Source organism: Anomaloglossus baeobatrachus, chromosome 5 (assembly GCF_048569485.1).
Source record: "Anomaloglossus baeobatrachus isolate aAnoBae1 chromosome 5, aAnoBae1.hap1, whole genome shotgun sequence".
NCBI classification, from domain to species: domain Eukaryota; kingdom Metazoa; phylum Chordata; class Amphibia; order Anura; family Aromobatidae; genus Anomaloglossus; species Anomaloglossus baeobatrachus.
In genome coordinates this window covers 596,497,446-596,523,746 of record NC_134357.1, presented here as the reverse complement: position 1 = coordinate 596,523,746, position 26,301 = coordinate 596,497,446, and the positions used below count along the sequence as shown (strand labels likewise).

General features: G+C 53.6%; 1 protein-coding gene across 1 annotated transcript in view; it reads left to right on the top strand.

Moving 5' to 3' along the window:
• RGS9 (regulator of G protein signaling 9) overlaps positions 1-22,097 on the top strand; it is a 62,682-nt gene extending 40,585 nt beyond the window's left edge. The window contains exons 11-19 of the mRNA XM_075351508.1: positions 16-77; positions 490-603; positions 920-1,035; positions 2,506-2,593; positions 4,142-4,280; positions 4,668-4,750; positions 5,875-5,992; positions 11,828-12,333; positions 19,248-22,097. Coding sequence (XP_075207623.1) covers positions 16-77; positions 490-603; positions 920-1,035; positions 2,506-2,593; positions 4,142-4,280; positions 4,668-4,750; positions 5,875-5,992; positions 11,828-12,333; positions 19,248-19,392 — 1,371 coding nt within the window. The 3' untranslated portion in view covers positions 19,393-22,097. The remainder of the gene's footprint in view (positions 1-15; positions 78-489; positions 604-919; positions 1,036-2,505; positions 2,594-4,141; positions 4,281-4,667; positions 4,751-5,874; positions 5,993-11,827; positions 12,334-19,247) is intronic.
• Positions 22,098-26,301: the final 4,204 nt, after the last annotated feature.

The window sequence follows — 26,301 nt, the reverse complement described above, 5'->3', positions numbered from 1 at the left end:
ATTTCTATTTTGTAGATCATGTACTATCAGCAGTCACTGATGAGATCCACGGTCAAGTCCTCGGTGTCTATGGCGGGGTAAGCAACCTCCCACTTCCTTACCTCCCACTTCCTCACCTCCCACTTCCTCTTCCCCCGCTTCCTCTTCCGCTTCCTCACCTCCCGCTTCCTCTTCTCCCATTTCCTCACCTCCCACTTCCTCTTCCTCACCTCCCGCTTCCTCACCTCCCGCTTCCTCTTCCTCACCTCCTGCTTCCTTTTTTACTTCCTCACCTGCTTCCTCTTCTTCCGCTTCCTCACCTTCCTCTTCCTCACCTCCGCTTCCTTACCTCCTGCTTCCTCACCTCCTGCTTCCGCTTCCTTACCTCCCACTTCCTCTTCCTCACCTCCCGCTTCCTCTTTTGCTTCCTCACCTCCTGCTTCCTCTTCCTTACCTCCTGCTTCCTCACCTACTGCTTCCCCTTCCTTACCTCCCACTTCCTCTTTGCAGGATACTGAAGTACTGCGAGCAGTTTTACTCTCACGACCCCATCATGTCCGGCTGCCTCCCCAGTAACCCCTGGATCACAGATGACCCCATGTTCTGGGACCTGAATGCCAAGCTGTAAGTGACACCTCGGGTCTTTGATTCGGGGCTCAGTACTACAAGGTGATGCAGCCTCCAATGGGGGAGGTCACACAGCACCTGCAGGGTCTGTGCAGTCACCTGGAGGATCACATGAACCCTCTCAGCCAGTCAGCAGCTGTGATACAGATCATGTAATGCACCGTCTTGAGAGTCTATTTGCGCTAGTTGTGGAGTGTATCCTGGTGAATGTAGGTGTAGAGGGCGCGGTGGTGTCAGATCTGCGGGCGGGGACAGATCCGCGGGTGCAGAGCTTAGTAGCAGCGGACACCTTTATGTCCTCCTCTTGTTGCAGAGTGGAGACCCCCACGAAGCTGCGGGTCGAGCGCTGGACCTTTAATTTCAGTGAACTGATCCGGGATCCGAAGGGAAGACAAAGCTTCCAGCTATTCCTGAAGAAGGAGTTCAGCGGTAATCTCACACACCTCCGATAATGCACGTCTGGCCTCCTCCAGCCTCTCCTGTCCTCTAGCCTCTCCTGTCCTCTAGCCTCTCCTGTCCTCCAGCCTCTCCCAGCCTCTCCTGTCTTCCAGCCTCTCCTGTCCCCCAGCCTGACCCAGCCTCCCCTGTTCTCCAGCCTCTCCTGTTCTCCAGCCTCTTCTGTCCTTCAGCCTCTCTCAGCCTCTCCTGTCCTCCAGCCTCTTCCAGCTTCTCCTGTCCTCCAGCCTCTCCTGTCCTCCAGCCTCCTCCAGCCTTTCCTGTCCTGCAGCCTTTCCTGTCCTCCAGCCTCTCCTGTCCTCCAGCCTCTCCTGTCCTCCAGCCTCTCCTGTCCCCCAGCCTCTCCTGTCCCCCAGCCTCTCCTGTCTTCCAGCCTCTCCTGTCCTCCAGCCTCTCCTGTCCTCCAGCCTCTCCTGTCTTCCAGCCTCTCCTGTCCTCCAGCCTCTCCTGTCTTCCAGCCTCTCCTGTCCTCTAGCCTCCCCCAGCCTTTCCTGTCCTCCAGCCTCTCCTGTCCTCCAGCCTCTCCTGTCTTCCAGCCTCTCCTGTCTTCCAGCCTCTCCTGTCTTCCAGCCTCTCCTGTCCTCCAGCCTCTCCTGTCTTCCAGCCTCTCCTGTCCTCCAGCCTCTCCTGTCTTCCAGCCTCTCCTGTCTTCCAGCCTATCCTGTCCTCCAGCCTCTCCTGTCTTCCAGCCTCTCCTGTCTTCCAGCCTCTCCTGTCTTTCAGGCTCTCCTGTCTTCCAGGCTCTCCTGTCCTCCAGCCTCTCCTGTCCTCCAGCCTCTCCTGTCCTCCAGCCTCTCCTGTCCTCCAGCCTCTCCTGTCTTCCAGCCTCTCCTGTCCTCCAGCCTCTCCTAGCCTCTCCTGTCCTCTAGCCTCCCCCAGCCTCTCCTGTCCTCTAGCCTCCCCCAGCCTCTCCTATCCTCTAGCCTCCCCCAGCCTATCCCTGCCTCTCCTGTCCTACAGCCTCTCCTGTCCTCCTCGGTCTTCCTTTCTCCTCTTCCAACCTCTGCCATCCTTCTTTGTCCTACCTAGTCCTCCAGCCTCCTCTCTCCTCCTCTGTCCTTCTCCTCCAGCCATCTCTGTCCTCCTCCTCCAGTCTCCTTGATCTTCCTTTATACTCTTCCAGCCTCCTCTGTCTTCCTCCTCTAGCCTTCTCAGTCTTCCTCCTCTGCTCTGTTCTTCCAGCCTCCTCGACCTTCCTTTCTCCTCTTGAAGGCTCCTCTGTCCTCCTTTTGTACTGGTCAGTCCTCCTCCAGTCCTTCTCTTGCCTCCTTTTTCCTCTTCCAGCCTCCTCTGTTCTCTTCCAGCCTCCTCTGTTCTCTTCCAGCCTCTTCCGTCCTCCTCCATCCTCCTCCATCTTCCTCTGTCCTCCCTCCAGCCTCCTCTGGCCTCCTGCCTCCTCCCTGAGGTGACAGTGCCAGCTCTCATCTCCTCTTTCTTGCTCAGGGGAGAACATGAGCTTCTGGGAGGCCTGCGAGGACCTGAAATACGGGGACCAGTCCAAGGTGAAGGAGAAAGCGGAGGAGATTTACAAGTGAGTAATGTTAGGGTCTGTGCCCACATGTCAGATGTACGAGACAGAGGGTCCCCCTGACACCCACCGGCTCCCGGCTGAGGCTTCCTGACCACCTCCTTACTCTCTACTCTCCTGACACCCCCCGCCCTCCTGACACCTGCCAACCTCCAGCTGAGGCCTCCTGACACCTGCCAACCTCCTGCTGAGGCCTCCTGACATCCACTGACCTCCTGACACCCGCCAACCTCCTGCTGAGGCCTCCTGACAGCCACTGACCTCCTGACACCCGCCAACCTCCAGCTGAGGCCTCCTGACACCCACTGACCTCCTGACACCCGCCAACCTCCAGCTGAGGCCTCCTGACATCCACTGACCTCCTGACACCCGCCAACCTCCTGCTGAGGCCTCCTGACATCCACTGACCTCCTGACACCCGTCAACCTCCTGCTGAGGCCTCCTGACATCCTCTGACCTCCTGACACCCGCCAACCTCCAGCTGAGGCCTCCTGACCTCCATTGACCTCCTGACACCCGCCAACCTCCAGCTGAGGCCTCCTGACACCCACTGACCTCCTGACACCCGCCAACCTCCAGCTGAGGCCTCCTGACATCCACTGACCTCCTGACACCCGCCAACCTCCAGCTGAGGCCTCCTGACATCCACTGACCTCCTGACACCCGCCAACCTCCAGCTGAGGCCTCCTGACCTCCATTGACCTCCTGACACCCGCCAACCTCCAGCTGAGGCCTCCTGACACCCACTGACCTCCTGACACCCGCCAACCTCCAGCTGAGGCCTCCTGACACCCACTGACCTCCTGACACCCGCCAACCTCCTGCTGAGGCCTCCTGACATCCACTGACCTCCTGACACCCGCCAACCTCCAGCTGAGGCCTCCTGACACCCACTGACCTCCTGACACCCGCCAACCTCCAGCTGAGGCCTCCTGACATCCACTGACCTCCTGACACCCGCCAACCTCCAGCTGAGGCCTCCTGACATCCACTGACCTCCTGACACCCGCCAACCTCCAGCTGAGGCCTCTTGACCTCCATTGACCTCCTGACACCCGCCAACCTCCAGCTGAGGCCTCCTGACACCCACTGACCTCCTGACACCCGCCAACCTCCTGCTGAGGCCTCCTGACGCCCACTGACCTCCTGACACCCGCCAACCTCCTGCTGAGGCCTCCTGACATCCACTGACCTCCTGACACCCGCCAACCTCCTGCTGAGGCCTCCTGACCTCCATTGACCTCCTGACACCCGCCAACCTCCAGCTGAGGCCTCCTGACACCCACTGACCTCCTGACACCCGCCAACCTCCAGCTGAGGCCTCCTTACATCCACTGACCTCCTGACACCCGCCAACCTCCAGCTGAGGCCTCCTGACATCCACTGACCTCCTGACACCCACCAACCTCCAGCTGAGGCCTCCTGACACCCACTGACCTCCTGACACCCGCCAACCTCCAGCTGAGGCCTCCTGACATTCACTGACCTCTCGACCCCCGGATGAGGATCCCTGCGCGCTGCTCTCACTGCTGACCGTGGTCTCCTCTGCAGGCTGTTCCTCGCCCCCGGCGCCCGGCGCTGGATCAATATTGACGGGAAGACGATGGACATCACCGTGAAGGGGCTGAAGCACCCGCACCGCTACGTGCTGGACGCCGCTCAGACACACATCTACATGCTGATGAAAAAGGTGCGTGGCTGCCGCTCCTCTCATTACGCTACCCACGCTCTGCCCCCCCCGCGCCACCCATGCTCTGCCCCCCCCGCGCCACCCACGCTCTGCCCCCCCCCCGCGCCACCCACGCTCTGCCCCCCCCTGCGCCACCCACGCTCTGCCCCCCCCCGCGCCACCCACGCTCTGCCCCCCCCACGCCACCCACGCTCTTCCCCCCCCCACGCTCTTCCCCCCCCCCGCGCCACCCACGCTCTTCCCCCCGCGCCACCCACGCTCTGCCCCCCCCCGCGCCACCCACGCTCTGCCCCCCCCCGCACCACCAACGCTCTGCCCCCCCGCACCGCCAACGCTCTGCCCCCCGCCCATTGCTTGGTGCTGCCATGTCCTTCTTTCTCTTAGTAGGATTCCTACGCCAGGTACCTGAAGTCGCCCATTTACAAAGAGATTCTGAGCAAAGCTGTCATCCCACTGGAGACCAAGAAAAGGCGAGTGCAGCGCAGAGGGGAAGACAGGGGGCGGAGATAACGGGGGAGGGGAAGACGGGGGGCGGAGATAACAGGGGAGGGGAAGACGGGGGGGCGGAGATAACGGGGGAGGGGAAGACGGGGGGCGGAGATAACAAGGGAGGGGAAGACGGGGGGCAGAGATAACGGGGGAGGGGAAGACGGGGGGCGGAGATAACGGGGGAGGGGAAGACGGGGGGGCAGAGATAACGGGGGAGGGTAAGACGGGGGGCGGAGATAACGGGGGAGGGTAAGACGGGGGCGGAGATAACGGGAGAGGGTAAGACGGGGGGCGGAGATAACGGGAGAGGGTAAGACGGGGGGCGGAGATAACGGGAGAGGGTAAGACGGGGGGCGGAGATAACGGGAGAGGGTAAGACGGGGGGCGGAGATAACGGGAGAGGGTAAGACGGGGGGCGGAGATAACGGGAGAGGGTAAGACGGGGGCGGAGATAATGGGAGAGGGTAAGACGGGGGGCGGAGATAACGGGGGATGGGCTGACGGGGGGCGGAGATAACGGGCTGTCGTTGGCTGAGGCTCGGTGCCTCCGGCTGTCGGTGCCTCCGGCTGTCGGTGGGTGAGGCTCGGTGCCTCCGGCTGTCGGTGGGTGAGGCTCGGTGCCTCCGGCTGTCGGTGGGTGAGGCTCGGTGCCTCCGGCTGTCGGTGGGTGAGGCTCTGTGCCTCCGGCTGTCGGTGGGTGAGGCTCGGTGCCTCCGGCTGTCGGAGGGTGAGGCTCGGTGCCTCCGGCTGTCGGTGGGTGAGGCTCGGTGCTTCCGGCTGTCGGTGGGTGAGGCTCGGAGCCTCCGGCTGTCGGTGGGTGAGGCTCGGAGCCTCCGGCTGTCGGTGGGTGAGGCTCGGAGCCTCCGGCTGGCGGTGGGTGAGGCTCGGTGCCTCCGGCTGTTGGAGGATGAGGCTCGGTGCTTCCGGCTGTCGGTGGGTGAGGCTCGGTGCCTACGGCTGTCGGTGGGTGAGGCTCGGAGCCTCCGGCTGTCGGAGGGTGAGGCTCGGTGCCTCCGGCTGTCGGTGGGTGAGGCTCGGTGCCTCCGGCTGTCGGTGGGTGAGGCTCGGTGCCTCCGGCTGACCGTTGTCCTCTTTTGCTCTACAGCAGTAACTTCCCTTTCATGAGGCGACATCGGAGGTCGAGTCCCAGCCCGGTGATCCTGCGGCAGCTGGAGGAGGAGGCCAAGGCCCGAGAAGCTGCCACCACCGTGGACATCACACAGGTCATGAGCAAACTGGACCGCAGGAACCAGCCACAGCAGCAGCCGGCCAAACCCAGCTAGCCCGGGGCCCCTGAGTGTTCCTGGGCCCCTGAGTGTACCAGGCTCTTTAGTGTGCCGGGACCATGAGTGCTCCGGGTTTCTTAGTGTATCGGGCCCCAAGTGTACTAGGCCCATGAGTGTAGAGGGCTCATTAATGCCTCTGGCCCCTGAGTATACCGGGCCCCTGAGTGTACCGGGCCCCTGAGTGTACCGGGCCCCTGAGTGTAGCAGGTTCCATAGTATACCGGGCCCCTGAGTGTACCGGGATCCTTAGTGTAGAAGGTTGCTTAGTATACCGGGCCCCTGAGTGCTCTGGGTTCCTGAGTGTACGGAACCCCTGAGTGTATCCTGCTCATTAATGCCCCGGGCAACTGACTGCATCGGCCCCTATGGATCATACTTGCTGAGCGTCTGTTCCCTCCTCAGCCACTAGATGTCCCCACTGCTCCGTGTAGTGGCGGCTGGGAGTAGTGCGGATGATGGAGTGATTCCGGGGCTTCTGGAGAGGGTCCTGATATCTGAGGGGTCACACCCTCAGCACACCCCTGTGTTACCGTGTGTCAGTGTGGGAGGATTTCAGTCACTGACAGCAGGCAGAGATGTGGAGTATGTGATGTCCAGCGTGGTGTGTGATGAGGCTGCGGACCCCTGCGTGGTGTGTGATGAGGACCCTGGTTCTGGACGGTCGGCTCCATTGTCCGGACCCCCGGACCCCCCACCTGTCTGTCTCAGTCCATTTCTGTCATCTCAATAAATGTTACATCTCATCCTCGTCTCCATTTCATCCATCATCGTCGCCCCCTCCCCCGAGCTCCAGGAGAAATCAAGGAGCTGCCTCCTGCAGCGGGAACTACAACTCCCAGCATGCTATGAGACACGGAAGCCATAGGCCTCCTGTTAGTTGAAGTACCACGTTATGGCCACTGGGTGGTGATGTTTCCTCTGTATGGAGGGCTCTTCTGCCACCTGCAGGCTGGGGTTAGGTACTGCCTCCTTTTTCTTCCTCCTGTTAGTTGCAGTACCAGGTCTCGGCCACTGGGTGGTGATGTTTCCTCTGTACGGAGGGCTCTTCTGCCACCTGCAGGCTGGGGTTGGGTACTGCCTCCTTTTTCTTCCTGTTAGTTGCAGTACCACGTCTCGGCCACTGGGTGGTGATGTTTCCTCTGTATGGAGGGCTCTTCTGCCACCTGCAGGCTGGGGTTGGGTACTGCCTCCTTTTTCTTCCTCCTGTTAGTTGCAGTACCAGGTCTCGGCCACTGGGTGGTGATGTTTCCTCTGTACGGAGGGCTCTTCTGCCACCTGCAGGCTGGGGTTGGGTACTGCCTCCTTTTTCTTCCTCCTGTTAGTTGCAGTACCAGGTCTCGGCCACTGGGTGGTGATGTTTCCTCTGTATGGAGGGCTCTTCTGCCACCTGCAGGCTGGGGTTGGGTACTGCTTTATTTTTGGCCTCCTGTTAGCTGCAGTACCAAGTCTCGGCCACTGGGTGGTGATGTTTCCTCTGTACGGAGGGCTCTTCTGCCACCTGCAGGCTGGGGTTGGGTACTGCCTCCTTTTTCTTCCTCCTGTTAGTTGCAGTACCAAGTCTCGGCCACTGGGTGGTGATGTTTCCTCTGTATGGAGGGCTCTTCTGCCACCTGCAGGCTGGGGTTGGGTACTGCCTCCTTTTTGGCCTCCTGTTAGTTGCAGTACCACGTCTTGGCCACTGGGTGGTGATGTTTCCTCTGTATGGAGGGCTCTTCTGCCACCTGCAGGCTGGGGTTGGGTACTGCCTCCTTTTTGGCCTCCTGTTAGTTGCAGTACCAGGTCTCGGCCACTGGGTGGTGATGTTTCCTCTGTATGGAGGGCTCTTCTGCCACCTGCAGGCTGGGGTTGGGTACTGCCTCCTTTTTCTTCCTCCTGTTAGTTGCAGTACCAGGTCTCGGCCACTGGGTGGTGATGTTTCCTCTGTATGGAGGGCTCTTCTGCCACCTGCAGGCTGGGGTTGGGTACTGCCTCCTTTTTGGCCTCCTGTTAGTTGCAGTACCAGGTCTCGGTAACTGGGTGGTGATGTTTCCTCTGTATGGAGGGCTCTTCTGCCACCTGCAGGCTGGGGTTGGGTACTGCCTCCTTTTTGGCCTCCTGTTAGTTGCAGTACCACGTCTCGGCCACTGGGTGGTGATGTTTCCTCTGTATGGAGGGCTCTTCTGCCACCTGCAGGCTGGGGTTGGGTACTGCCTCCTTTTTGGCCTCCTGTTAGTTGCAGTACCAGGTCTCGGCCTCTGGGTGGTGATGTTTCCTCTGTACGGAGGGCTCTTCTGCCACCTGCAGGCTGGGGTTGGGTGCTGCCTCCTTTTTGGCCTCCTGTTAGTTGGAGTACCAGGTCTCGGCCTCTGGGTGGTGATGTTTCCTCTGTACGGAGGGCTCTTCTGCCACCTGCAGGCTGGGGTTGGGTACTGCCTCCTTTTTGGCCTCCTGTTAGTTGCAGTACCAGGTCTTGGCCACTGGGTGGTGATGTTTCCTCTGTATGGAGGGCTCGTCTGCCACCTGCAGGCTGGGGTTGGGTGCTGCCTCCTTTTTGGCCTCCTGTTAGTTGCAGTACCACGTCTCGGCCACTGGGTGGTGATGTTTCCTCTGTATGGAGGACTCTTCTGCCACCTGCAGGCTGGGGTTGGGTACTGCCTCCTTTTTGGCCTCCTGTTAGTTGCAGTACCACATTATGGCCACTGGGCGGTGATGTTCCCTCTGTATGGAGGGCTCTTCTGCCACCTGCAGGCTGGGGTTGGGTACTGCCTCCTTTTTGGCCTCCTGTTAGTTGCAGTACCAGGTCTCGGCCACTGGGTGGTGATGTTTCCTCTGTATGGAGAACTCTTCTGCCACCTGCAGGCTGGGGTTGGGTACTGCCTCCTTTTTGGCCTCCTGTTAGTTGTAGTACCAGGTCTCGGCCACTGGGTGGTGATGTTTCCTCTGTATGGAGGGCTCTTCTGCCACCTGCAGGCTGGGGTTGGGTACTGCCTCCGTTTTGGCCTCCTGTTAGTTGCAGTACCACGTCTCGGCCACTGGGTGGTGATGTTTCCTCTGTATGGAGGGCTCTTTTGCCACCTGCAGGCTGGGGTTGGGTACTGCCTCCTTTTTCTTCCTCCTGTTAGTTGTAGTACCAGGTCTCGGCCACTGGGTGGTGATGTTTCCTCTGTACGGAGGGCTCTTCTGCCACCTGCAGGCTGGGGTTGGGTGCTGCCTCCTTTTTGGCCTCCTGTTAGTTAGAGTACCACGTCTCGGCCTCTGGGTGGTGATGTTTCCTCTGTACGGAGGGCTCTTCTGCCACCTGCAGGCTGGGGTTGGGTACTGCCTCCTTTTTGGCCTCCTGTTAGTTGCAGTACCAGGTCTTGGCCACTGGGTGGTGATGTTTCCTCTGTATGGAGGGCTCGTCTGCCACCTGCAGGCTGAGGTTGGGTGCTGCCTCCTTTTTGGCCTCCTGTTAGTTGCAGTACCACGTCTCGGCCACTGGGTGGTGATGTTTCCTCTGTATGGAGGGCTCTTCTGCCACCTGCAGGCTGGGGTTGGGTACTGCCTCCTTTTTGGCCTCCTGTTAGTTGCAGTACCAGGTCTCGGTCACTGGGTGGTGATGTTTCCTCTGTATGGAGGGCTCTTCTGCCACCTGCAGGCTGGGGTTGGGTACTGCCTCCTTTTTGGCCTCCTGTTAGTTGCAGTACCACGTCTCGGCCACTGGGTGGTGATGTTTCCTCTGTATGGAGGGCTCTTCTGCCACCTGCAGGCTGGGGTTGGGTACTGCCTCCTTTTTCTTCCTCCTGTTAGTTGTAGTACCAGGTCTCGGCCACTGGGTGGTGATGTTTCCTCTGTACGGAGGGCTCTTCTGCCACCTGCAGGCTGGGGTTGGGTGCTGCCTCCTTTTTGGCCTCCTGTTAGTTGGAGTACCACGTCTCGGCCTCTGGGTGGTGATGTTTCCTCTGTACGGAGGGCTCTTCTGCCACCTGCAGGCTGGGGTTGGGTACTGCCTCCTTTTTGGCCTCCTGTTAGTTGCAGTACCAGGTCTTGGCCACTGGGTGGTGATGTTTCCTCTGTATGGAGGGCTCGTCTGCCACCTGCAGGCTGGGGTTGGGTACTGCCTCCTTTTTGGCCTCCTGTTAGTTGCAGTACCACGTCTCGGCCACTGGGTGGTGATGTTTCCTCTGTATGGAGGACTCTTCTGCCACCTGCAGGCTGGGGTTGGGTACTGCCTCCTTTTTGGCCTCCTGTTAGTTGCAGTACCAGGTCTCGGCCACTGGGTGGTGATGTTTCCTCTGTATGGAGGGCTCTTCTGCCACCTGCAGGCTGGGGTTGGGTACTGCCTCCGTTTTGGCCTCCTGTTAGTTGCAGTACCACGTCTCGGCCACTGGGTGGTGATGTTTCCTCTGTATGGAGGGCTCTTCTGCCACCTGCAGGCTGGGGTTGGGTACTGCCTCCTTTTTCTTCCTCCTGTTAGTTGTAGTACCAGGTCTCGGCCACTGGGTGGTGATGTTTCCTCTGTACGGAGGGCTCTTCTGCCACCTGCAGGCTGGGGTTGGGTGCTGCCTCCTTTTTGGCCTCCTGTTAGTTGGAGTACCACGTCTCGGCCTCTGGGTGGTGATGTTTCCTCTGTATGGAGGGCTCTTCTGCCACCTGCAGGCTGGGGTTGGGTACTGCCTCCTTTTTGGCCTCCTGTTAGTTGGAGTACCACGTCTCGGCCTCTGGGTGGTGATGTTTCCTCTGTATGGAGGGCTCTTCTGCCACCTGCAGGCTGGGGTTGGGTGCTGCCTCCTTTTTGGCCTCCTGTTAGTTGGAGTACCACGTCTCGGCCTCTGGGTGGTGATGTTTCCTCTGTACGGAGGGCTCTTCTGCCACCTGCAGGCTGGGGTTGGGTACTGCCTCCTTTTTGGCCTCCTGTTAGTTGCAGTACCAGGTCTTGGCCACTGGGTGGTGATGTTTCCTCTGTATGGAGGGCTCGTCTGCCACCTGCAGGCTGGGGTTGGGTACTGCCTCCTTTTTGGCCTCCTGTTAGTTGCAGTACCACGTCTCGGCCACTGGGTGGTGATGTTTCCTCTGTATGGAGGACTCTTCTGCCACCTGCAGGCTGGGGTTGGGTACTGCCTCCTTTTTGGCCTCCTGTTAGTTGCAGTACCAGGTCTCGGCCACTGGGTGGTGATGTTTCCTCTGTATGGAGGGCTCTTCTGCCACCTGCAGGCTGGGGTTGGGTACTGCCTCCGTTTTGGCCTCCTGTTAGTTGCAGTACCACGTCTCGGCCACTGGGTGGTGATGTTTCCTCTGTATGGAGGGCTCTTCTGCCACCTGCAGGCTGGGGTTGGGTACTGCCTCCTTTTTCTTCCTCCTGTTAGTTGTAGTACCAGGTCTCGGCCACTGGGTGGTGATGTTTCCTCTGTACGGAGGGCTCTTCTGCCACCTGCAGGCTGGGGTTGGGTGCTGCCTCCTTTTTGGCCTCCTGTTAGTTGGAGTACCACGTCTCGGCCACTGGGTGGTGATGTTTCCTCTGTATGGAGGGCTCTTCTGCCACCTGCAGGCTGGGGTTGGGTACTGCCTCCTTTTTCCTCCTCCTGTTACTTGCAGTACCACGTCTCGGCCACTGGGTGGTGATGTTTCCTCTGTATGGAGGGCTCTTCTGCCACCTGCAGGCTGGTTTCGGTGCTGCACCCTAGGCTTTTAGGCTTTGGCTGTAGTTCCTTGGTGTTCCTGGTCTTCTCCTGGCGCCCGCTTCCCCCCGTCCTCGCCGCACACGTGCCATACGTGGTCGTCCTGCTTGTAACCTCCCTCTGATCTCTCCCACAGCTGTGCCATTACACCGCTCCGATTCCTCACCTGACCATCTACACCGGTACCTGCGCCCCCTCCTCCCCCTCCAGCCCGCCCCCGTCCTGCCAGCCCCGACTAGAGATCTCCACCCCATCCCCCGGACACATCGCGCTGCCAAACTGCACCGCCTGCCCGTCTCCGATCAGTGTAGCGATAGAAAGCACGCCGGGCGTGGAGCGGAAGTGGGAGCCCAACGGGGCCAGCGAGTCCGACAGCCACTTCCCCTCCCCCACCGACAACACAGAGGTGTCATTTGGATCGGAGTCCAGTGGGAACCACCTGTCCGTCCCGGCGGAGGTGAAGATGGCGGCTCCGAAATCCAAGGTGGCCTTGTCGTTTAGCAAGCTCCTGAAGCGAGGCTGCTCCAACTCGCCCGTCTTCGCCACCCTCTCCCCGAAGTGCCCGGCGGTGAATCACGGCAAAGTGCAGCCTCTGAACGAGCTGGAGCAGCAGCTGCAGCAGACCTCGCGGAAAGTCACCAAGTAAGTGACAAATGGGCGGGGTCTTAGCGCCTCACTGCCCCACAGCTCCTATGTCATGCATCATGGTGCATGTGCCACTGCTGTCTGCTTCTGATTTGTGGTCCCGTGATAAGGGCGCCACATATTCCTGCTGCCGTGCATGGCGAGTTCCTGCAAGTCCCCATGGTCATCTGTACCTACAGGTGGTCAGACCTTTCTGGTGGTCGGTCCCCCCTGGTTGCCCTCTTTTGGTGGTCGGACATCCCTGGCGGTTGGTCTCCCTTGGTGGTCGATCCCTCCAAGTGGTTTGTGCCCCCTGATGGTTGGCTCCTCCGGGTAGTTTGTGCCCTCTGGTGGTCGGTCTCTTCTTGTGGTCGGACCTGCTGGTGTTTGGCCCTTCCTGCTGGTGGTTCCCTCCTAGTGGTTGGCTCGTCCTGATGGTTGGCTCCTCCTGATGGTTGGCTCCTCATGGCGGTTGACCCCTTCTGGTGGTTTGTGCTCCCTGGGGTCGGTCTCTATTTGTGGTTGTGTCAAGGAAGGAATTTTGGGTGAAGACTGCTAATGGAGTCTTCGTTTAGGATCCAGAGACGGTGCCCCATTAATGCTGTATACCAGTGCCGATATATTAATGTATGTATCAGACAGTGAATACACAGACACCCTTTCTGCTTGAGTCAGCGTCATCAACTAACTGTATTGAAAGAAACTTAATTATTACAGAAGGCACCTTCGGCCTTGAAAATGATACATAGAGTTTATGGGAGTGTCACTCCCTTATTTCTCCCAGCATATTATACAATACATCTGTTCATTAAAACATTCTGTGTGGACACTACTGATAAGAGAATACAGCTTCACATTTTGGCTTCATTATCTTTGGTTAACTCCTTCATGACTTTACAACTTTGAATTATACCATAGATCTGTGCAATTGCTACACAGACAGACAGATAATTTTGCATCTACATCCACATTTTGATTTAGTTATATACACAGATATTCTTATTACGTTTAAACAAACATACTACAGCTCAGGTGACCTCCACAGTCCCCCCTTAATAAAATATCTGTGAATATTATTAACCTTAAATTTAAAAATTTTTGCCATTTAGATATGTTTTATTATTTGGGACTTTAATTATATCCATATCTATATATGTGGGCTTTCTATGGGATTGTTGTTTAATTTAACACTATAGGCTTTAGCTCCCCCCTTAAATACTTATTTTATTCATTAAACATAACTATGATTTATAGGGGCTATTAGAATTACTCTCATTAGGGCACATTATCCTAATTAAGAAAGATTGAATCTAGACCTTATTTAAAAATTAGCACATAATTAAAAAACAAAAAAAACCAAAAGGACATTTGGAAATTGTCCATGGTTCTTCTTTCCGGATATAAAACAAAAGAAAGATACTTGGTCAGTGCTAGTCCACTTAGGGCCACTTTGTGAACCTGGATAATCTGCTCTTGATAATAAAAAGCAACAAAACATGATGAGGCTTCATGTGAACAGTTTGTGGCACAGACTTGGAAAAACCTTCTGGGATAATGGGTAGAATAGCGGCCGCTCTCTGCTTCGGTTGTGTCGGGTCTATTTGGTTTCTGAGATGTGACGTCAACTCGAGTGTCACTGCCAGTGCTCAGCAGACTAGGCCGGAGAGACATCAGCCTGATGGGATAGGCTCTTCCAAAACGTTTCCCGAGATGAGAGAATCTATAGCTAGCATTTTATATTAAGGAAAATCACTGAATATATTCATATGAGTTACTGGGAGACAAAAACATTTGTAAATGGTTAGATTACATTAACCAAACCACATTTTTGGGTCTATGAAATGGCTGAATTAAGTATTTTAGGTTACTCAATTGGTACCCTCAACAGTCCCCCCTTGACTTACTTCTGCCATTTCCAAATACTAAGGGTACTGTGTTCCCTTAGGAAGAGAGGTAGAAAGATCTGTTGGGAAATCCTGCCTGACTGAACGTTGAGGCATGGGTGGAGAGGGGAATGGGATTTCTTCACTGGTTTGAGACCAAGGACTCCTAGGCGAGTCCTCACCTTTTGTAGTTGGACTTTCCCATGTCTCAAGGTTCTCTAAGTCCTCTCTTCTAACTGTTTTGGCAATAATGGTTTGGGACTGTACAGGTTTTTTGTAAAGGATAAATATGAGCAGGACGCTCAGTGCAGCTCCGGTGGATCGACCCTTCTGCAATGCGGGGCGTGAATCCATGTTGTCTGCCGTTGAGTTTTATTGAAATGTGTGTCCTTTTAGGATTAATCAGTCTCCTGACCGAAAACCATATACTACTAACTCTGATTTAGGATCTGGAATTAGAAAATACACTTGTTTATTTCTCTAATTAGTCAATCATATGACAATTATACGTGGTTTATGCTAGACAAAAAAACCCATTTTACATTGGAACCTGTTTATTACTTAAGAGAAACACAACACGCACTAAAGAGAAACACAACACACACTAAAGAGAAACACAACACACACTAAAGAGAAACACAACACACACTAAAGAGAAACACAACACGCACTAAAGAGAAACACAACACACACTAAAGAGAAACACAACACACACTAAAGAGAAACACAACACACACTAAAGAGAAACACAACACACACTAAAGAGAAACACAACACACACTAAAGAGAAATACAACACGCACTAAAGAGAAACACAACACACACTAAAGAGAAACACAACACACACTAAAGAGAAACACAACACACACTAAAGAGAAACACAACACACACTAAAGAGAAATACAACACGCATTGATTTACAACTTATTAGTTTGGGTTTTTTTTTACATATCACTTGCATTATGTGGATTTTCAGCAATGACGTCGTTTTCTGCACTGGAAAGCCTCTGACCAGACCTGGAAAGAAATCTACACAACACGCACAGACTTGCATACAACGTGCTCATGATAAACATCTATAATCAGTTTGCAGTCTCTAAGAATGGGTAGAGCAGGTGCAGGGTGTTTCTACAGACTCTTTACAGTTTTCCCTCATTGTTTTAAAAACGTGCTTCACAAGACCGGGTGAGTTTGCCCACTTGGGTACTGAACCCTGGCGTCACCAAAGCGCACACTGATATCCAACTTTCACAGATGTTAGTCCATGTTACTTGGGCCATCATTAAGAAGAGATCTCATGGAAGAGAAAGCTTACCGCCCTTCATCCACAGACCTTCCTCAGTCAGCCGGCTCCCTGCGTCTCGCACTCCACTCCTTGTTGATTCGCTTGTTCCTGTAGGGATTTAAGAACACAAGGAGTGACAGAAGTCACTGACGTGACCGGTGTCACCGAGGCATGGTCTCTATGCATGTTAAAGGACTCCTCAACTCTAGGCCCGTTCACTGCTTCTTGGTCAACTGCACCTGTGCAGGGATCTCCATCCGATTCCATCAGCTCAGATCTAGACTTTCTTTTCGGCGTACCTAGCTTATTTGACAACAGGAAATATCTACATCCTACATACATTTTGACTATCTTACCTACCTCTGCTCCACCCATCTAGAGAGGCACTTACGTCACTTCCTCCTGTACCGATAGGAGGGGAGGGAGTGGCCTAAATTTAGGATTACCTCATGTTGTGTGAACTGTGGCATATCCAGTGCAGAATCGACCACCATCTGATTCCATCTATAAAAACAAAGACTAAAAGAAATATAGATTAGATCATTCCTATAACAGACATATATTCCTACATTCATAATAATCCAATAAACATGACATAACTGTTGCAAAAGAAAGGCCAACTTTAAAGCCTGCTTTAAAGCCTATCCAATATATCTGCTGCTGGAAAAATGTAATAGATATCTACTTCCTCCCTTTTTATATACTACTTTGGCAAAATATATAGATTTATAACAGTAAACAATATGATTAACCAACCAATAAATATAACTTATATTCTACTGGGAAATTTTGAAACCTTACAACAGGGTTCATAGATATTCTGTATCTACAAAAGAAAAGGAAAGTAATCAATATTGGCAGTCTGTATGCAAAAATAATAGAAAACAAAAACAACCATAAAAACAAAAAAAACAAAACCTAATTTGTATATTTTACTGTGGAGGTCACCTGAGCTGTAGTATGTTTGTTTAAACGTAATAAGAATATCTGTGTATGTAAATAATCAAAATGTGGATGTAGATGCAAAATTATCTGTCTGTCTATGTAGCCATTGCACAGACCTATAGTATAATTCAAAGTTGTAAAGTCATGAAGGAGTTAACCAAAGATAATGAAGCCAAAATGTGAAGCTATATTCTCTTATCAGTAGTGTCCACACAGAAAGAATGTTTTAATGAACAGATGTATTGTACAATATGCTGGGAGAAATAAGGGAGTGACACTCCCATAAACTCTATGTATCATTTTCAAGGCCGAAGGTGCCTTCTGTAATAATTAGGTTTCTTTCGATACAGTTAGTTGATGACGCTGACTCAAGCAGAAAGGGTGTCTGTGTATTCACTGTCTGATACATACATTAATATATCGGCACTGGTATACAGCATTAATGGGGCACCGTCTCTGGATCCTAAACGAAGACTCCATTAGCAGTCTTCACCCAAAATTCCTTCCTTGACAGTTGGACCCCCTGTTGTTTGGCCCTTCTTGGCGGTTGGCCCCTCCTTGGCGGTTGTCCCTTCTTTGCTGTTGGTCCCTCTTGGTGGTTGATCCTCTTTGGTGGTTGAACCCTCCTTGGAGGTCGGACCCTCCTGGTAATTGGTTCCCTCCTGGTGTTTGGCCCCTCCTTGGTGGTTGGCCCCTCCTTGGTGGTTGGCCCCTGCTTGGTGGTTGTATCCTCCTGGTGGTTGGATCCTCCTGGTAGTCTTCCCCCTCTTGGTAGTCTGTCCCCTTCTGGTGGTTGGCCCCTCCTTGGTGGTCGGATCCTCTTGATGCTTGGTCCCTCCTGCTGGATTGCCCCTCCTGGTCCTTGGTCCCCCTTGGTGGTTGGTCCCTCCTTGGTGATTGATCCTCCTTGGTGGTTGGTCCTCCTTGGTGGTCAGATTCTCCTGGTGGTCAATATCCCCCCCCCGGTGGTCAGACCCTCAAGGTGGTTGGCCCCTCCTGATAGTTGGTCCCCCTTGGTGGTTGGTACCCCTTGGTAGTTGGTGTCTTCTGGTTGTTGGCCCCTCCTTGGTGGTCGGATCCTCAGGTTGGTTCCTCTTGTTGGTTGGCCCCTCATTATGGTTGGTCCCCCTTGGTGGTTGGTCCCCCTTGGTGGTTGGTTCCCCCTTGGTGATCGGTCCTCCTTGGTGGTTGGTCTCTACTGGTGCTTGGCCCCTCCTTGATGGTCAGACACTCCTGGTGGTTGGTTCCTCCTGATGGTCAAACCCTCCTGTTGGTTGGTTCCTCCTGGTGGTTGGTTCCTCCTGTTGGTTGGTCCCCCTTAGTGATCAGCCCCTCTTGGTGATCGGCCCCCCTTGGTGATCGGCCCCCCTTGGTGGTTATTTCCTCCTGTTGGTTGGCCCTTTCTAGTGGTTGATTCCTCCTGTTGGTCGGTCCCCCTTGGTCATCAGCCCCCCTTGGTGATAGATCCCCCTTAGTGGTTGGCCCTTTCTGGTGGTTGGTTCCTCCTGTTGGTCGGTCCCCCTTGGTGATCAGTCCCCCCTGGTGGTTGGTTCCTCCCGTTAGTTGGCCCTTTCTGGTGGTCGGTCCCCCTTGGTGATCGGTCCCCCTTAGTGATCAGCCCCCCTTGATGATAGGTCCCCCTTTGTGGTTATTTCCTCCTGTTGGTTGGCCCTTTCTAGTGGTTGATTCCTCCTGTTGGTCGGTCCCCTTGGTGATAGGTCCCCCTTGGTGGTTGGCCCTTTCTGGTGGTTGGTTCCTCCTGTTGGTCGGTCCCCCTTGGTGATCAGCCCCCCTTGGTGATAGGTCCCCCTTGGTGGTTGGCCCTTTCTGGTGGTTGGTTCCTCCTTTTGGTCGGTCCCCCTTGGTTATCAGCCCCCCCCCAGGTGGTTGGTTCCTCCCGTTAGTTGGCCCTTTCTGGTGGTCGGTCCCCCTTGGTGATCGGTCCCCCTTAGTGATCAGCCCCCCTTGGTGATAGGTCCCCCTTTGTGGTTATTTCCTCCTGTTGGTTGGCCCTTTCTAGTGGTTGATTCCTCCTGTTGGTCGGTCCCCTTGGTGATAGGTCCCCCTTGGTGGTTGGCCCTTTCTGGTGGTTGGTTCCTCCTGTTGGTCGGTCCCCCTTGGTGATCAGTCCCCCCTGGTGGTTGGTTCCTCCCGTTAGTTGGCCCTTTCTGGTGATCGGTCCCCCTTGGTGATCAGTCCCCCCTGGTGGTTGGTTCCTCCCGTTAGTTGGCCCTTTCTGGTGGTCGGTCCCCCTTGGTGATCAGCCCCCCTTGGTGATAGGTCCCCCTTTGTGGTTATTTCCTCCTGTTGGTTGGCCCTTTCTAGTGGTTGATTCCTCCTGTTGGTCGGTCCCCCTTGGTGATCAGCCCCCCTTGGTGATAGGTCCCCCTTGGTGGTTGGCCCTTTCTGGTGGTTGGTTCCTCCTTTTGGTCGGTCCCCCTTGGTGATCAGCCCCCCCCAGGTGGTTGGTTCCTCCCGTTAGTTGGCCCTTTCTGGTGGTCGGTCCCCCTTGGTGATCGGTCCCCCTTGGTGATCAGTCCCTCCTGCTCTCTGCATGGTATCACTTCTCTGTCTCTTTCGCGCCATCAGTGTCCATCTTTATTCTCTGTGCCCATCGGAGAGTTGCCCACGTCCTGTACGGAGCATGCTCACAGCGGCCGCCTCTACATTAACCATCGAGCTCCCAGCTCTCGTCGTGTCGCTGCATGAATCCATCATAGGACACAAGGGTGAGGGAGAATGTAGAAGTATATGGTATGGGGGGATGTGACGCCCAGTGGAGCCCCCCGCACTGATTTCCCCTCTGTCCCCGGTTGCAGCTTCTTCCAGATCAAGGTGGACCTCCCGGCGGAGTGCCGGATCTACCCCCTGGACCCGGAGGAGGAGGACAGCCCCTGTAAGGACTCCATCCAGGAGGTGATCTGCCCCTGGGAGAACATCACAGAAGAGGGGAAAGCCGGGTAATACAGAGCCCGGGGGTCCGCACCCGAGGGTCCGCACCCAATCCACTGATCACATTAACCAGTTCACTGCCAGCGGGGGCCCAGCTCCCATCACGGACGCACAGCGGTACCAGCCAAAAATCCCCACCGTTCACCCTGACACCGGCCCGGCTGCTGCTCGGGGGCAACTAGGGTCCAGGCCTGAGGGTCTGTCACTGGAGTTACAATGGGGGGGGGGGGGGAATCACCTCAGGGTGGTCCGGACAATACGGAGACAAGGATAATGGATGTTTATCAGGACCCTCAATATGTCACATGTCATCATCTACCTCCTGTGTGTGGTCACCCGGGACCCCCAGAGACAAAGAAGGGGGCAACTGCACCGACCGGAGGACAACAAGGAGCAGTATACTATCAGTGCAGGGGTAACCGGCCGGAGCTACAGCATGTACACTGCTCACCTCCAGAGCTGCACTCACTACTCTGCTGTATCATCATGTCTTATCCTCCAGTCACCTCCAGAGCTGCACTCACTACTCTGCTGTATCATCATGTCTTATCCTCCAGAGCTGCACTCACTACTCTGCTGTTACATCAGGTCTTATCCTCCAGTCACCTCCAGAGCTGCACTCACTACTCTGCTGTATCATCATGTCTTATCCTCCAGAGCTGCACTCACTACTCTGCTGTTACATCAGGTCTTATCCTCCAGTCACCTCCAGAGCTGCACTCACTACTCTGCTGTTACATCAGGTCTTATCCTCCAGTCACCTCCAGAGCTGCACTCACTACTCTGCTGTTACATTAGGTCTTATCCTCCACAGCTGCAGTCACTATTCTGCTGTTACATTGTGTCTTATCCTCCAGTCACCTCCAGAGCTGCACTCACTACTCTGCTGTTACATCATGTCTTATCCTCCAGTCACCTCCAGAGCTGCACTCACTACTCTGCTGTTACATCATGTCTTATCCTCCAGAGCTGCACTCACTACTCTGCTGTTACATCAGGTCTTATCCTCCAGAGCTGCACTCACTACTCTGCTGTTACATCATGTCTTATCCTCCAGTCACCTCCAGAGCTGCACGCACTACTCTGCTGTTACATCATGTCTTATGCTCCACAGCTGCACTCACTACTCTGCTGTTACATCAGGTCTTATCCTCCAGAGCTGCACTCACTACTCTGCTGTTACATCATGTCTTATCCTCCAGTCACCTCCAGAGCTGCACTCACTACTCTGCTGTTACATCATGTCTTATCCTCCAGAGCTGCACTCACTACTCTGCTGTTACATCATGTCTTATCCTCCAGAGCTGCACTCACTATTCAGCTGTTACATTGTGTCTAATCCTCCAGTCACCTCCAAAGCTGCACTCACTGCTGTTACATCGTGTCTTATCCTCCAGTCACCTGCAGAGCTGCACTCACTACTCTGCTGTTACATCAGGTCTTATCCTCCAGAGCTGCACTCACTACTCAGTTTGTTACATTGTGTCTAATCCTCCAGTCACCTCCAGAGCTGCACTCACTACTCTGCTGTTACATCATGTCTTATCCTCCAGAGCTGCACTCACTACTCTGCTGTTTCATCGTGTCTAATCCTCCTGTCACCTCCAGAGCTGCACTCACTACTCTGCTGTTACATCGTGTCTAATCCTCCAGTCACCTCCAGAGCTGCACTCACTACTCTGCTGTTACATCGTGTCTAATCCTCCAGTCACCTCCAGAGCTGCACTCACTACTCTGCTGTTACATCGTGTCTAATCCTCCAGTCACCTCCAGAGCTGCACTCACTACTCTGCTGTTACATCGTGTCTTATCCTCCAGTCACCTCCAGAGCTGCACTCACTACTCTGCTGTTACATCAGGTCTTATCCTCCAGAGCTGCACTCACTATTCAGCTGTTACATTGTGTCTAATCCTCCAGTCACCTCCAAAGCTGCACTCACTGCTGTTACATCGTGTCTTATCCTCCAGTCACCTCCACAGCTGCACTCACTACTCTGCTGTTACATCAGGTCTTATCCTCCAGAGCTGCACTCACTATTCAGCTGTTACATTGTGTCTAATCCTCCAGTCACCTCAAAAGCTGCACTCACTGCTGTTACATCGTGTCTTATCCTCCAGTCACCTCCAGAGCTGCACTCACTACTCTGCTGTTACATCAGGTCTTATCCTCCAGAGCTGCACTCACTACTCAGTTGTTACATCGTGTCTTATCCTCCAGTCACAACCAGAGCTGCACTCACTACTCTGCTGTTACATCGTGTCTTATCCTCCAGTCACCTCCAGAGCTGCACTCACTACTCTGCTGTTACATCAGGTCTTATCCTCCAGAGCTGCACTCACTACTCAGTTGTTACATTGTGTCTTATCCTCCAGTCACCTCCAGAGCTGCACTCACTACTCTGCTGTTACATCGTGTCTTATCCTCCAGTCACCTCCAGAGCTGCACTCACTACTCTGCTGTTACATCAGGTCTTATCCTCCAGAGCTGCACTCACTACTCAGTTGTTACATTGTGTCTTATCCTCCAGTCACCTCCAGAGCTGCACTCACTACTCTGCTGTTACATCTTGTATAATCCTCCAGTTACCTCCAGAGCTGCACTCACTACTCTGCTGTTACAGCAGGAGCACATACAGAGACCCCCGAGCAGGGCCGGCTGGAGCTCCTGTCTACTGCCTTATGTCATGTGTCTACAATAAAAATGGATGCCTCAGAAATGTGTGCAGACTATCGCTCCTCCACCTCCTGACAGATCCATAGTGATATATCCTGCAGATTATTACACCACTGACCTCTGCAGACTATCGCTCCTCCACCTCCTGACACATACATAGTGATATATCCTGCAGATTATTACACCACTGACCTCTCTGCAGACTATCGCTCCTCCACCTCCTGACAGATCCATAGTGATATATCCTGCAGATTATTACACCACTGACCTCTGCAGACTATCGCTCCTCCACCTCCTGACACATACATAGTGATATATCCTGCAGATTATTACACCACTGACCTCTCTGCAGAGCATCGCTCCTCCACCTCCTGACAGATACATAGTGATATATCCTGCAGAGTATTACACCACTGACCTCTCTGCAGAGCATCGCTCCTCCACCTCCTGACACATACATAGTGATATATCCTGCAGACTATTACACCCCTGACCTCTCTGCAGAGCATCGCTCCTCCACCTCCTGACACATACATAGTGATATATCCTGCAGACTATTACACCCCTGACCTCTCTGCAGAGCATCGCTCCTCCACCTCCTGACACATACATAGTGATATATCCTGCAGACTATTACACCCCTGACCTCTCTGCAGAGCATCGCTCCTCCACCTCCTGACAGATCCATAGTGATATATCCTGCAGACTATTACACCCCTGACCTCTCTGCAGAGCATCGCTCCTCCACCTGACACATACATAGTGATATATCCTGCAGATTATTACACCACTGACCTCTCTGCAGAGCATCGCTCCTCCACCTCCTGACACATACATAGTGACATAACCTGCAGAGTATTACACCACTGACCTCTCTGCAGAGCATCGCTCCTCCACCTCCTGACACATACATAGTGATATATCCTGCAGATTATTACACCACTGACCTCTCTGCAGAGCATCGCTCCTCCACCTCCTGACAGATATATAGTGATATATCCTGCAGATTATTACACCACTGACCTCTCTGCAGAGCATCGCTCCTCCACCTGCTGACAGATACATAGTGATATATCCTGCAGATTATTACACAACTGACCTCTCTGCAGAGCATCGCTCCTCCACCTCCTGACACATACATAGTGATATATCCTGCAGATTATTACACCTCTGACCTCTCTGCAGAGCATCGCTCCTCCACCTCCTGACAGATACATAGTGATATATCCTGCAGAGTATTACACCACTGACCTCTCTGCAGAGCATCGCTCCTCCACCTCTTGACACATACAGAGATATATCCTGCAGATTATTACACAACTGACCTCTCTGCAGAGCATCGCTCCTCCACCTCCTGACAGATACATAGTGATATATCCTGCAGATTATTACACCACTGACCTCTCTGCAGAGCATCGCTCCTCCACCTCCTGACAGATACATAGTGATATATCCTGCAGAGTATTACACCCCTGACCTCTCTGCAGAGCATCGCTCCTCCACCTCCTGACACATACATAGTGATATATCCTGCAGATTATTACACCACTGACCTCTCTGCAGAGCATCGCTCCTCCACCTCCTGACACATACATAGTGACATAACCTGCAGAGTATTACACCACTGACCTCTCTGCAGAGCATCACTCCTCCACCTCCTGACACATACATAGTGATATATCCTGCAGATTATTACACCACTGACCTTTCTGCAGAGCATCGCTCCTCCACCTCCTGACACATACATAGAGATATATCCTGCAGATTATTACACCACTGACCTCTCTGCAGAGCATCGCTCCTCCACCTCCTGACAGATACATAGTGATATATCCTGCAGATTATTACACCACTGACCTCTCTGCAGAGCATTGCTCCTCCACCTCCTGACACATACATAGTGATATATCCTGCAGATTATTACACCACTGACCTTTCTGCAGAGCATCGCTCCTCCACCTCCTGACACATACATAGTGATATATCCTGCAGATTATTACACCTCTGACCTCTCTGCAGAGCATCGTTCCTCCACCTCCTGACAGATACATAGTGATACATCCTGCAGATTATTACACCACTGACCTCTCTGCAGAGCATCGCTCCTCCACCTCCTGACACATACATAGTGATATATCCTGCAGATTATTACACCACTGACCTCTCTGCAGAGCATCGCTCCTCCACCTCCTGACACATACATAGTGATATATCCTGCAGAATATTACACCACTGACCTCTCTGCAGAGCATCGCTCCTCCACCTCCTGACACATACATAGTGATATATCCTGCAGATTATTACACCACTGACCTCTCTGCAGACTATCGCTCCTCCACCTCCTGACACATACATAGTGATATATCCTGCAGATTATTACACCACTGACCTCTCTGCAGAGCATCGCTCCTCCACCTTCTGACACATACATAGTGATATATCCTGCAGAGTATTACACCACTGACCTCTCTGCAGACTATCGCTCCTCCACCTCCTGACACATACATAGTGATATATCCTGCAGAATATTACACCACTGACCTCTCTGCAGAGCATCGCTCCTCCACCTCCTGACACATACATAGTGATATATCCTGCAGATTATTACACCACTGACCTCTCTGCAGAGCATCGCTCCTCCACCTCCTGACACATACATAGTGACATAACCTGCAGAGTATTACACCACTGACCTCTCTGCAGAGCATCGCTCCTCCACCTCCTGACAGATACATAGTGATATATCCTGCAGATTATTACATCACTGACCTCTCTGCAGAGCATCGCTCCTCCACCTCCTGACAGATACATAGTGATATATCCTGCAGAGTATTACACCACTGACCTCTCTGCAGAGCATCGCTACTCCACCTCCTGACAGACACATAGTGATATATCCTGCAGATTATTACACCACTGACCTCTCTGCAGAGCATCGCTCCTCCACCTCCTGACAGATACATAGTGATATATCCTGCAGAGTATTACACCACTGACCTCTCTGCAGAGCATCGCTCCCCCACCTCCTGACAAATACATAGTGATGTATCTGCAGATTATTACACCATTGACCTCTCTGCAGAGCATCGCTCCTCCACCTCCTGACAGATACATAGTGATATATCCTGCAGATTATTACACCACTGACCTCTCTGCAGAGCATCGCTCCTCCACCTCCTGACACATACATAGTGATATATCCTGCAGATTATTACACCACTGACCTCTCTGCAGAGCATCGCTCCTCCACCTCCTGACAGACACATAGTGATATATCCTGCAGAGTATTACACCACTGACCTCTCTGCAGAGCATCGCTCCCCCACCTCCTGACAAATACATAGTGATGTATCTGCAGATTATTACACCACTGACCTCTCTGCAGAGCATCGCTCCTCCACCTCCTGTCAAATACATAGTGATATATTCTGCAGAGTATTACACCACTGACCTCTCTGCAGAGCATCGCTCCTCCACCTCCTGACAGACACATAGTGATATATCCTGCAGATTATTACACCACTGACCTCTCTGCAGAGCATCGCTCCTCCACCTCCTGATAGATACATAGTGATATATCCTGCAGAGTATTACACCACTGACCTCTCTGCAGAGCATCGCTCCTCCACCTCCTGACACATACATAGTGATATATCCTGCAGAGTATTACACCACTGACCTCTCTGCAGAGCATCGCTCCCCCACCTCCTGACAAATACATAGTGATGTATCTGCAGATTATTACACCACTGACCTCTCTGCAGAGCATCGCTCCTCCACCTCCTGACAGATACATAGTGATATATCCTGCAGAGTATTATACCACTGACCTCTCTGCAGAGCATCGCTCCTCCACCTCCTGACACATACATAGTGATATATCCTGCAGATTATTACACCACTGACCTCTCTGCAGAGCATCACTCCTCCACCTCCTGACACATACATAGTGATATATCCTGCAGATTATTACACCACTGACCTCTCTGCAGAGCATCGCTCCTCCACCTCCTGACACATACATAGTGATATATCCTGCAGATTATTACACCATTGACCTCTCTGCAGAGCATCGCTCCTCCACCTCCTGACACATACATAGTGATATATCCTGCAGAGTATTACACCACTGACCTCCCTGCAGAGCATCGCTCCTCCACCTCCTGACAGATACTGATATATCCTGCAGATTATTACACCACTGACCTCTCTGCAGAGCATCGCTCCTCCACCTCCTGACACATACA